General features: G+C 41.2%; 1 protein-coding gene and 1 pseudogene across 3 annotated transcripts in view; both read left to right on the top strand.

Annotated features, from left to right (window-relative positions):
* The window catches only part of RBL1 (RB transcriptional corepressor like 1), a 67,793-nt gene extending 57,261 nt beyond the window's left edge, over positions 1-10,532 (top strand). For all 3 annotated transcript variants that reach the window (XM_047746306.1, XM_047746307.1, XM_047746308.1), the window contains 3 exons: positions 5,623-5,771; positions 8,004-8,168; positions 9,011-10,532. In XM_047746306.1, the coding sequence (XP_047602262.1) occupies positions 5,623-5,771; positions 8,004-8,168; positions 9,011-9,181 (485 nt within the window). In that variant the 3' untranslated portion in view covers positions 9,182-10,532. The remainder of the gene's footprint in view (positions 1-5,622; positions 5,772-8,003; positions 8,169-9,010) is intronic.
* A 547-nt stretch (positions 10,533-11,079) lies between these two features.
* Positions 11,080-11,560, top strand: LOC125110023 (uncharacterized protein C14orf119 homolog; annotated as a pseudogene).
* The last annotated feature ends 1,807 nt before the right edge of the window (positions 11,561-13,367 follow it).

Genomic DNA, 13,367 nt, shown 5'->3' with positions numbered 1-13,367 from the left:
GTGGGTTAAGCCGCTGCCTTTGGCTCAGGTCGTGATCCCAGGTCCTGGGTTCGAGCCCCGCATCGGGCTTTCTGCTCAGCAGGGAGCCTGCTTCCTCCTCTCTCTCTGCCTGCCTCTCTGCCTACTTGTGATTTCTCTCTGTCAAATAAATAAATAAAATCTTTAAAAAAAAATAAATAAATAAAGTACTTTTTAGGGGGCACCTGGATGGCCCAGTTGGTTAAGCAGTCAACCATCTGACTCTTAATTTCAGCTCAGGTCATGATCTCAGGATTGTGAGATTGAGCCCTACCTCAGGCTCCACACTGGGCATGGAACCTGCTTAAGATACTTTCTCTCCTTTCCCCTCTCTCCCTCTCTCAGTCTCTCTCAATCTCTCAAAAATAAATAAAATACTTTAGTGGTGCTTGGCTGTCTCAGTTGGAGGAGCATATAACTCCTATCACAGGGTCCTAAGTTTGAACCCCATTTTCAGTGTAGAGATTAGTTAAATAAAACTTTCAGGGAAAAAAAAAAAAACTTTCAGGGGTGTCTGGGTGGCTCAATGGTTAGGTGCCTGCCTTTGGTTCAGGTCATCCCCACATCGGGCTCTGCTCAGCGGGGAACCTGCTTCTCTCTCTCCCTCTGCCTGCCGCTCCCCCTGCTTATTATGTGCTCTCTCTCTGTGTCAAACACAGAGGGAGCCTGTTTCCTTCTCTCTCTCTGCCTGCCTCTCTGACTACTTGTGATCTCTGTCAAATAAATAAATAAAATCTTTAAAAAAAAAAAAAAAGAATTCCTAGACAAAACAAATTAAAAAAAAAACCCAAAAAAGAAACAGTGAAAACAGATTCTCATTCACTAATAATTTATATAAATGTGGTTATAAAATCACATTTTAATTGCTTGATGGTGGTTATATGATAATCCAAAAAGACATTCCTCTTATTCATGGGAGCAGTAGGGAGGATCATGAGGCCATAATAGTTCACTGATTTCATCTCAAAATTATCAGGGTCAAGGGCACCTGAGTGGCTCAGTTGGTTGAACATCTGACCCTTGGTTTCAGCTTAGATTGTGATCTCAGTGTCGTGAGATGAAGCTCTGTGCCAGGTACTCTGCACTTGGTGTGGAGTCAGCTTGAGATTCTCTGTCTCCCTCTATCCCTCCCCCTGCTCACAGGCGCGTGCTCTCTCTCTCTCTCTCTCTCAAAATAAATTTTATTTGTTTTAATTTTTATTTTATTTATTTATTTATTTGACAGAGATCACAAGTAGGCAGACAGGCAGGCAGAGAGAGAGGAGGAAGCAGGCTCCCTGCGGAGCAGAAAGCCTGATGTAGGGCTCGATCCCAGGACCCTGGGATGATGATCTGAGCCGAAGGCAGAGGCTTTAACTCACTGAGCCACCCAGGTGCCCCTCTCAAAATAAATTTTAAAAATCTTTTAAAATAGGGGTGCCTGGGTGGCTCAGTTATTAAGCGTCTGCCTTCGGCTTGGGTCATGATCCCCAGGATCCTGGGATTGAGTCCGGCATCAGGCTCCCTGCTCAGCGGGAAGCCTGCTTCTTCCACTCCCTCTGCTTGTGTTCCCTCTCTCGTGTCTCTCTCTGTCAAATAAATAAATAAAAATCTTTTTAAAACGTTCAAAATGTTTATTTATTTGTCAATCAGGGTCACCTTGCTGGCTCAGTTAAAAGAGCCTGCAACGCTTGATCTCGGGGTTATGAGTTTGTGCCCCATGTTGGGTGTAGCGATTACTTAAATAAATTTTAAAACTTTTTAAATTTTTAAAAACTATTTATCTAATATGTATCATGTACCTCAAGTTATATTAGGTAGGGGTCTCTTCTACACTCTGAGAGGAAACAGATTTGTAACAGTTATTTCACCAGGCAGGCAAACCTTTGATCTTGTCTTCCCTAGTCTTTCATAAGTTCTAGCTCCTAATTAAGACTTTAATTTGAGGGGCACCTGAGTGGCTCACTCGGTTGGGCATCTGCCTGCGGCTCGGGTCATGGTCCCGGGGTCCTGAGATCAAGCCCCATATCACCTCCCTGCTCCAAGGGGAGTCTGGTTCTCCTTCTGCCCCTCCCCCCTGGCTTGTGCTGTCCTTCTCTCTCTCTCACTTTCTCTCAGATAAATAAATAAACTTTAAAAAGAAAAAAGACTTTAATTTGAGTGTGTTAGATTTCTTTTTTTTTTTTTTTTTTTAAGATTTTATTTATTTATTTGACAGAGAGCGACACAGAGAGCTTTACCAGGTTAAAGCAGGGGAAGTTGGAGAGAGAGAGGCAGGCTTCCCACCGAGCAGGGAGCCTGATGTGGGGCTTGATCCCAGGACACTGGGGTCATGACCCAAGCCAAAGGTAGATGCATAACAACTGAGCCACCCAGGCATCCCTTGAGTGTGTTAGATTTCTTAAGAGAAATGATAAGGTAGAGATCTTTCTCCTGCATAAAGGATAGCTGACACCTTCTTTTCTCTTTTGAAATGAAAAAATAAATAGCTAAATAAAATCATGTTAGTTAGAATCTAAAGTCCCAGAGAGGTGGGTTGTTTTTGTTTTTGTTTTTGTTTTTGTTTTTTTCAAAGATTCTGTTTTGGGGGCATCTGGTTTTGGCTCAGGTTCTGATCTTAGGGTCCTGGGATTAAGCTCCATGTCGGGCTCCCCACTCAGTGGGAAGTATGCTAGTCCCTGTCCCTCTCCCTTTGCCCCTCCCCCACCCATACTCTGTCTCTCAAATAAATAAATAAAATCTTTTTTAAAAAACGATTTTATGGGGTGCCTGGGTGGCTCAGTGGGTTCAGCCTCTGCCTTCAGCTCAGGTCATGATCTCAGGGTCCTGAGATTGAGCCCTGTATCAGGCTCTCTGCTCAGCAGGGAGGCTGCTTCCCCCTCTCTCTGCCTACCTCTCTACCTATTTGTGATCTCTCTCTGTCTAATAAATAAATAAGATCTTTTTAAAAAAAATGGTTTTGGGGCACCTGGGTGGCTCAGTGGTTAAAGCCTCTGCCTTCGGCTCAGGTCATGATCTCAGGGTCCTGGGATCGAGTCCCGAGTCGGGCTCTCTGCTCAGCAGGGAGCCTGCCTCCTCCTGTCTCTCTCTGCCTGCCTCTCTGCCTACTTGTGATCTGTCAAATTAAAAAAAAAAAAATCTTTAAAAAAAAAAAATGGTTTTATTTTTGGGGCTCCTGGGTGGCTCAGTGCGTTAAGTCTCTGCCTTCAGCTCGGGTCATGATCTCAGGGTCCTAGGATCGAGCCCTGCATCAGGCTCTGTGCTCAGCAGGGAGCTTGCTCCCCCCTCTCTCTCTGCCTGCCTCTCTGCCTACTTATGATCTCTGTCTGTCTAATAAATAAATAAAATCTTCTAAAAAAAAAAAAAAAAGATTTTATTTTTAAGTAACCTCTACACCCAACATGGGACTCAAACCCACAACCCAGAGATCAAGGTAGCATACTCTATTGACTGAGGCAACCAGGCGCCCCATCAAGGTTGAGAGAGTTTTAAATGCTTGATTCCTTCAAAATAAATAGAGCTTCTTTTTTTTCTTTTTTTGGAGATGGCACAGAAGTGTCCATCTTTCTTTCTTTTTTTATTGTTAAGATTTTATTTATTTATTTGACAGAGAGAGATCACAAGTAGGCAGAGAGGTGGTTGGGGGTGGGTGGGAAGTAGGCTTCCTGCTGAGCAAAGAGCCCAATGAGGGACTCGATCCCAGGATCCTGAGATCTTGACACAAGCTGAAGGCAGAGACTTTTAACCCACTGAGCCACCCAGGCACCCCATAAATAGAGCTTCTTAACCTTATGTAAATGTTAACGACCAGAATTGGAATGACACACAAATATGAATACTATGTATAGTCTATGTGTCCAGAAATTTCTAATTCAAGAAGAATATTAATTTTAATTGATCCATGTAGTGAGAATAACCTACAACTCCCGTTACCAAGCCAATATGCCTTGAAAATAGTGTTCATTAGGATAGTAGGAGGTGTTACAGGGAAGGGGGACTGTGCATAAAAAATTTGAGAAGCATGGAATTAAAATGAATATGTGTTTTTTTCCAACTGCAAAAATTCTCAGAGCCTTTTTAAAAATTTTATTTATTTATTTGAGAGAGAGATAGAGCACAAGCAAGGAGGATAGGGACAAGCAGGCTCTCTGCTGGAGCCCAATGTGGGGCTTGATCCCAGGATCGAGCCTACTTGTCTGTCAAATAAATAAATAAAATCTTTAAAATTAAAAAAAAATTTTTTAAATACCAAGAGTGAAAAAAAGACATCCAAATTGTGACTGAGATCCCTATAGTTCCTGGGACTGTTTGGCCCTTGGACTATGTTTGAGTTTTCTGGTTTTCCTGGGACAGAAGGATGCTTTTTTTTTTTTTTTTTTTTTTTTTTTTTTTTTCCTTTTTTTTAAGATTTATTTATTTATTTATTTGACAGACAGAGATTACAAGTAGGCAGAGAGGCAGGCAGGGAGAGAGAGGAGGAAGCAGGCTCCCTGCTGAGCAGAGAGCCCAATGCAGGCCTTGATCCCAGGACCCTGAGATCATGACCTGAGCCGAAGGCAGAGGCTTTAACCCACTGAGCCACCCAGGTGCTCTGGATGCTTTTATCCTTGTTTGCAGTGTTTGTAGGCCAGTGTAATGAGAATGAGAATTTTTTTTTCATACACTGAATTTTTTTTTTTTTTAAGATTTTATTTATTTGAGAAAGAACATGGGGAGGGAGAGGGACAGAGGGCAAGGCTGATTCCCCACTGAGCAGGGAGCCTCATGCAACACTTGATTCCAAGACCCCAGGTACATGACCAGAACCAAATGTAGATGTTCAACCAACAGCCACCTGCCCCTGTGCTGAATTATTTTTAACTGCCAGGGGTTTTCTTAGCTCCTGTAAGCAGATGATTCTTACATGTTCAAGTAGACAATGGTTTGTAATACTCTTCCCAAAGAAAGAGTAAGGTAAAGTTTCTCATGCTGCAGTAAGCTATCCCAGAGCAACACACTAAATAGGACAGCACCTCAACACAAGCTATCATTTTATAACTGAGGACGCTAACTATAGACTGAGCACCAAGGTTTCTGTTGCGCTTGGGGAAAATAAGACTCTTAGAACACTTAATCACCTGCCTTGTATTTGCAGAAAAATAAACACAAGCAATTTATCTTGCTTCTTCCTTCACCTATGAGGGTATGCTTTACCTTTTTAGAGTCTGTCCACCTTCCTCAAAGAGCCATTATGAATATCTGCAGGCCTTTTGTTACCCAAAGCTCATGATCTGCCACAGCCATCCATACTCTGGAGCTCAGTTTAGCTAAATCCCAGTCCAGAGCTAGTGCCCCTCTGGCCACCAATGACAGTGAGCTCAAAAATGTTGTGAAAACCTCTCTTGCTATAGTAATATCTAGAGGAAAATATAGTAGCATAAGTTTACATATTTACATTTCTCAGGATTCCAATTTAATTTATACATTACATAAATGGATTTCTGAACCTTTTCTAAAAACATTAATTGCTTTACATAAAGATTTATGTTAACTTGATTTTTTTTTATGCTGTGGAGAGAGTTGTAATTCACGTCACCACTTTATATATTAAAGTGCATCTGTCATAACACTGAATTCTTTCAACAGACTTGGAAGATGCTACAAAAACACCTGACTGTTCCAGTGGACCAGTGAAAGAGGAAAGAGGTGATCTTATCAAATTTTACAATACAATATATGTAGGAAGAGTGAAGTCATTTGCACTGAAATACGACTTGTCAAATCAGGACCATGTGGTACGTTTTATATTTTACTGTATGAATATTTATAGTCATAGTTGGAGTACTGTGAGTTTACTAAATAAGTGTTTCAGAGGCAAAGTGCCACTGACACATTATGTACGAGGAAAAAAAGCTAGTAATTAGAGTGTCTAAGGAATTGATACAACACAGACCAGAGGAAATCATGGAAATGTTATCCATACTGTGATTATGTTGCTGGAAATTATGTTAACATATGGACAAGTACTAGATGAGAATATGGAAAAATGAAATCAATTCTGATCATTTTTTCTCTTTGTTTTATCTTGTTATATTTATATATGATATAACTGTTTTTCTCAAGATAAAGAAAAAGGGAAATAAATAGACCTGAATCATTAATAGAGGCAACACTAAGACATTTTTATGGATATTAGGAAGTACCAGAAAGTCTGTGAAAGTATCACCAGTGTATAAACTGAGGTTGGTTCCCACAAGACTAGACATGAGTTGTAGAGGGACCTAGAAGAAACTGCATCTAGCCAGTAGCCATATATGTGTATTTGTATCTCTTGTCCTTGTCCCTCACTGCCCTTGTCCCTTTCAGGGAGTATAGTCTGTGACTGTTCTCAGAGGTTTTTGACTGTTCATTCAGTTCTATCAGTTCCATCTCCCCTGCCATGAGTATGATTATCATTAGCCAATTGGAACTACTTTTATTAGGGGCACCCAGATGACTCATTTAAGTTTCTCTTGATTTCAGCTCAGGTCTTGATCTCCGGGCTGTGAGTTCAAGTCCCACGCTGGGCTCCAGACTGGGCATGGAGCCTGCTTTAAAAAAAAAAAAAAATTTATTAGCTTCAAGTAAAGATGATGAATGAAATTATTAATTAAGGAGCCATCTCCTTTTATTCCAGAATGGAAACATTATACAGAATATTAAAGTCAAGTGTAGTACCTGCTCCTCTATTTCTAAATCATTTGCATCTCAATATAAAGTCCTAACCCTTTCCCTAACAGATTTGTTTCATGTTGGAACTCATCCTCCTGGCTCAGAGAGTTCTGTCTCTTTTTGATTCCCTCTGCTACTATTTTGGTTAGTGTGTGTGTGTGTGTGTGTGTGTGTGTGTGTGTGTGTAGAGAAAGAGATTATTTTTGTGTTAGGACATCATTTACTTTGCCTCTACTTTCTGTTCATGATCAAGAAGTTCCTGTGCTGCTGGCTTACCACTTCTGGGTATCTCACTCAGAATTCTTCAGGATTCCTAAAATATTCAGGAAAATAAATTTTAGTTTATCTATTAGTAATAGTTGAAAAACAAGGGGGTAATGGACCATGTCTTTGCTTTTTTCAGCCCTAAATAAACTCTTACAGTATTGCTGACACTTAACTAAGAAATTTCTTCTTTTTTTTTTTTTTTTAAGATTTTATTTATTTGTCGGATAGAGCGAGCACAGGCAGACAGAGAGGCAGGCAGAGGCAGAGGGAGAAGCAGGCTCCCTGCTGAGCAAGGAGCCCGACGTGGGACTCGATCCCAGGACGCCGGGATCATGACCTGAGCTGAAGGCAGCTGCTTAACCAACTGAGCCACCCAGGCGTCCCAGAAATTTCAATAAGAATAAAAGTATGGAGGGCACCTGGTTGGCTCAGTGGGTTAAGCATCCACTCAGGCCATGATCTGGGAGTTCCAGCATCAAGCCCTGCCTCAGGCTCCCTGCTCAGTGGGGAGTCTGCTCCTACCTCTGCCCCTCACCCCACCCATGACACCCTCACCCTCTTTCTTTCTCTCCCTTTCATCCAAATAGACAAAGTCTTTAAAAAAAAAAAAAAAAAAGACATACTTTTTTTTTTTTTTTTTTTTTTTTTTTTGTCAGAGAGAGAGGGAGAGAGAGCAAGCACAGGCAGACAGAATGGCAGGCAGAGGCAGAGGGAGAAGCAGGCTCCCCGCCAAGCAAGGAGCCCAATGTGGGACTCGATCCCAGGACGCCAGGATCATGACCTGAGCCGAAGGCAGCTGCTTAACCAACTGAGCCACCCAGGCGTCCCAAGACATACCATTTTTTAAAAAAGATTAAAAATATGGGGGTGCCTGGCTGGCTCATTTAGTAGAGGATGCAACTCTTGATTTTGGGTTCGTGAGTTCAGGCTCTCTGCTGGGCATGAAACCTACTTTAAAAAAGAAGAAGAAGGACAAGAAAATACATACAAAGTGGTGGAATTCAAAAAAAGAAACTTGTCTTACAAAAATTTACTTTTGATTATTTCAGATGGAAGCTCCACCTCTCTCTCCTTTTCCACGTATTAAGCAACAACCAGGCTCACCACGACGCATTTCCCAGCAACACTCCGTTTATGTTTCCCCACATAAGAATGGGTCAGGACTTACACCAAGGAGTGCTCTGCTATATAGGTTCAATGGCAGCCCTTCTAAGGTACGGTACACACACACTTATTCCGAAACAACCTATGTACGTGTGTTAAAAATTGGATTTCAGATTACCAGTTAGTAATCTTTAATCTTGCTCTTTGTCTGCAAAGTTACTACTAATAAATATAATAAGATCAATTTTTTTTTTTTTTTTTAGATTTTATTTATTTATTTATTTGACACAGAGAGAGAGACACAGTGAGAGCAGGAACACAAGCAGGGAGAGTGGGAAAGGGAGAAGCAGGCTTCCCGCCAAGCAGGGAGCCCGATGCAGGTCTCGATCCCAGAACCCTGGGACCATGCTCTGAGCAGAAGGCGCTCAACCACGAAGCTACCCAGGCGTCCCAAGGTCAATCCAGTCTTCAAAGCCATGAGAAGATGAGTTCTAGTCATCCTTATTAGGTTAGTCTAGATTCAAAAAATAATCTCTGGGGCACCTGGCTAGCTCAGTCAATGGAGCCTGTGACTCTTGATCTTGAGTTGTAAGTTTGAATTCCATGTTGGGTGTAGAAATTACTTAAAAAGTTAAGAAAAGGGGCACCTGGGTGGTTCAGTGGGTTAAGCCTCTGCCTTCGACTCAGGTCATGATCTCAGAGTCCTGGGATCAAGCCCCGCATCGGGCTCTCTGCTCAGCGGGGAGCCTGCTTCCCCCGCTCTCTCTGCCTGCCTCTCTCCCTACTTGTGATCTCTGTCTGTCAAATAAATAAATAAATAAATCTTTAAAAAAATAATAATAATCTCTACCCTACTGTTGTGCTTTGGATAGAGTACTGGAGAAAACAATTAGCTTATTAGTCCCTTGCTGTTATTTCCTCTTTTTTCTCACACATGTCCTCTATTTTGCAGAGTTTGAAAGATATCAACAATATGATAAGGCAGGGTGAACAGAGAACCAAGAAGCGAGCAATAGCCATCGATGGTGATGCAGAATCACCTGCCAAACGCCTCTGTCAAGAAAATGATGATGTTTTGCTTAAACGACTACAGGATGTTGTCAGTGAGAGAGCAAATCATTAATGCCCTTTCTATTTCTATGATAAAAGCACTTTCAGGTGGCAGAGTGTTAAGGGCTCTATCCTTCAAAACTTTCAGCCCTGTAGATGGAAAGTATCAAGTTACACAAAAAATTGCACCAAAATTATGTACTTTTTTTTTTTAACATTTATCCAAAATATAGTTAACAGTGTATTTTGAGTTGGACTGGAAAGCAATATTTCAAGTGCCTTTTAAACATTTTAGTAGTTAAAGAATTTTTTAAATGTCTATTCCTTGGTTTAGTTTTTAAGATGAAATCAGGAGATAACTCATAATTTTTTAGCTCATTTTTTAAAATAAATGTCTCCTCCTTCTGTGCTTTGTAATATGAAGGTAAATAATCTGTTTTTCATAAGCATGCTTTGAGATATCTCTGTTCTAAATTTAATATTGAGTAGAGGGGCACCTGGCTGGTAGAACATGAGACTCTTGATCTCAGGGTCATGAGTTTGAGCCCCATGTTGGGCATAGAGATTACTTTAAAAAAAAAATATATATATATATATATATAGAGAGAGAGAGAGAGAGAGAGAGAGTAGGGTTTGGTTTCCAAAGCACCTGGGCCAAGGGATGATGCACTAGTCTACCTCTGACCCACTGTGGCAACTCCACATCCAGGTGCTACTGCCATTCTGGATTGTCTACTTCCCTTCTCATGCCCTTTCTCTCTTTGAGCATAAGCAGATTTGTACCTGAGCCCATGCATTACTATGCTTCTTGCCTTCTAACCCTAAGCCCTCTTAGTTGATGTCACAGCCTAATAAAAGGGGTACTTGGGTACAGCTCTCCAAAGAATCAGCTGTTCAGTATTCACTTTTTCTAATGTGTTTCCAGAATCTGGAAGGACATGGATAAACCATTCTTAATTAATTTTGAGAAAGTTATGAAATGTATGTTTTTTAAACTGCAAACCTTATTTTTTTAAATACAAAATGTTTAACTTAACTTATATCTAACCCTGGCTAATTCGAGTTAGTCTAAGATTTGGCTGTAAATTTGTAATTGCTATTGTCAGGAATTTTATTTTTAAATTTTAAGAAAAGTGATTTTGGTAATACATTACTTTTCTGAAAATTACATCCTCATTTTTTGTGTAGTATCTACACATGTTGTAAGCCAAATAACATCAAATTTATCTAAAGTCTTTGTATATATTTTTATGTAGCTGTAACTATTATGTCATTTTCATCCTCCTTATTAATGTGGAAAATATACATGAGCATTGTACATTGACTATGTAAGAAGCTCTGGATATGTTTTTATCAATTTTTAAGACAGTATCCGTGTACATAAAATAGCTAATAAAACGGAGTTTTTGAGATATTGAAAGACACTGTATTTGTGTTGTTTTTGCATGACTAGAAGCAATTCTGCAGCCATCTACAACCTACACCTTCTTAAATACCTGCTTTATGTCTTTTAAATACCTTAGTGTAACTTCAAAGTTAATGTTCTGGTAGTTTCCAGGGGCTAGGAAGAGATTGGGGAGTGGCTGCTTGAATATGAGGTATTTTTTTGAGGAGATGAAAACATTTTAGAACTTGATCTAGAAGGTGGTTGTATAGTGTGAATTTACTAAGTGACACTTTAAATTTTGTTTTTTAAAGATTTTATTTATTTATTTGACAGAGAGAGATCACAAGTAGGCAGAGAGGCAGGTGGGGCCTGGGGTGGGGAGGGGGTGGGGGGAGCAGGCTCTCCACTGAACAGAGAGCCTGATGCGGGGCTCAATCCCAGGACTCTGAGATCATGACCTGACCTGAAGGCAGAGGGTTAACCCACTGAGCCACCCAGGCACCCCACTAAGTGACACTTTAAAATGATTATTTTAAAAAGTAAAATGAGGGGCTGGCCCTGCTTAGGATTCTCAGGAAACAGTTGGAGTTTAAGCACTTTTGTGACAGTCTCTGGATCCCTGTGAGAGGAAAGGGGAGGATGCCACTGGAATCATCTTCCTCTTTGATCCCACTATCCTTCCTTTCTCCCTTTCCTCTGTACCAGAGAGTACCAGAGAGTATTACTAACTCTTCCTGTCCCCCAATGTCTTACATCACTTCCCAGGAGATGAAGTGTATTCTGCACTGGTTTGCCAGTTGGTTAGGTCCCCGGCATGAAGGTTTCCTACAAGACCTGGTAGCTAAGGCAGTGCCAGGAAAATTACAGCCACTGCTGGAAGGGCTGGAGCAGCTTAATGTGTTTGGAGCAAACCGACTAACATATCTTTGAGTGCCGGGTACGTCTTTGGGATCAGTGGTTTCGAGGTTGGGCTGGGCAGGAGCGCAATGAATTTGTCAGGCAGCTGGAGGTCAGACTTTATGGCAGTTTTAGCAGGCAGTGGCTGCTATAGCTGGTAAGGACTGATGGGCATTAAAATCAAAGAAGATAATCACAGCTGATGGAGCCCCAACTTTACTGTGAGAACTTCAGATGTGTCACTTACAGTTCTAGTATTATCTATATATTATCCTGATCGGCTCACCGGACTTGTTGACGAGTACAGGCTTGATTATATCTTTGGGGGTGGGGAGGGGCAAAGGGAGAGAGAGAATCTTAAGCAGGCTCCATGCCCAGTGCCAAGCCCAAAGCGGGGCTCGATCTCACAACCCTGAGATCATGACCTGAGCCAACATCAAGAGTTGGACGCTTGGCTGACTGAGCCACCCAGGTGCCCCCAGCCTTGGTATTTTCCAACGTTAACGGCCTATCAACTGGACTGCTTACATAAATTTTTTCCATCTAGGAAAACCAGATCAGCAGTCAACCCCTCAAGAATTTCATGACTTCTTTTACAAGTATAACCAGAAGGAACCTACATATTATAATTCAAGTGTATTGCTGACCCTTGGGCTATAAAGTAAAGCCTTCCTACTCTAGAAACAGGAGAGAAGGACAATAAAAGGTCATGTTTTTGTAGTTTAACTGGATTCACTTGGCTGGCTTCACTGCCCTTACCAGAGTCTGGCATAATTATGTGACATCCTAACTTAGCTTTCCTAGCCATGATTTTACAAAATGACAAAATAATCAGGAGAGTAGTTAGTTATACCTTCCATACTGATGTTTGTTTGAATCCAAATAGCAATGAGTTTTCCTAAAGCGTATGTGATATTCTTGGAGCTGGTAACAGATTCCTATTCTGTAAGTTTGCTCTGTGATATGAAAATAAGTGATACTCTGTAGTTTGAAGGGTTTATTTCTTGTATCAAAATAATGAGTCGTCAAAAAAATTAGAATGATTGTTTTTATGTTTGATGAATTTCACCTTAATTCAAAAAATGCCTTAGATACATAAAGAAACAGGACGACTTGAAGTCCTTGGAATGAAATTGTGAAGCAAATTGTGATACTGAATTAAGAAAAGCACTCTTAGGAGTCCATTCAGACATTTCTCCAGATGAGACTCACAGTTTAAAGTTCTTTCCTAATTAAGAATATTTTTTCAAAGATTTATTTATTTATTTATTTGACAGAGAGAGACAGCAAGAGAGGGAACACAAACAGGTGGCGTGGGAGAGGGAGAAACAGGCCTCTTGCTGAGCAGGGAGCCCAATGCAGGGCTCGATCCCAGGACCTGGGACCATGACCCAAGCCAAAGGCAGATGCTCAATGACTAAGACGCCGTGGCGCCCCTCCTAATTAAGATTTTTATGTGGTTACATTAAATCAGATTTTTTTTAAGAAGATAATATTCCTGGGGCGCCTGAGTGGCTCAGTGGGTTAAAGCCTCTGCCTTCAGCTCGGGTCATGATCTCAGGGTCCTGGGATTGAGCCCCGCATCGGGTCTGCTTGGCGGCGAGCCTGCTTCCCCCTCTCTCTCTGCCTGCCTCTCTGCCTACTTGTGATCTCTGTCAAATAAATAAAAATCTTTAAAAAAAAAATTAAAAAAAAAAGATAATATTCCTGGATGGCTCGGTCATTTTAGCGTCTGCCTTCAGCTCAGATCATGATCCCAGAGTTGAGGCCCATGTTGGGCTCCCTGTTCAGCAGCGGAGCCCACTTCTCCCTCTCCTTCTGCCCCTCACTCACTCTGTTTCTCAAATAAAATCTTTTTTTTTTTTTTAAAGATTTTATTTATTTATTTGACAGAGAGAGATCACAAGTAGACGGAGAGGCAGGCAGAGAGAGAGAGAGGGAAGCAGGCTTCTTGCTGAGCAGAGAGCCCGATGTG

Source organism: Lutra lutra, chromosome 9, assembly GCF_902655055.1.
Source record: "Lutra lutra chromosome 9, mLutLut1.2, whole genome shotgun sequence".
Taxonomy (NCBI): Eukaryota; Metazoa; Chordata; class Mammalia; order Carnivora; family Mustelidae; genus Lutra; species Lutra lutra.
This window is presented reverse-complemented; position numbering and strand designations above follow the sequence as displayed.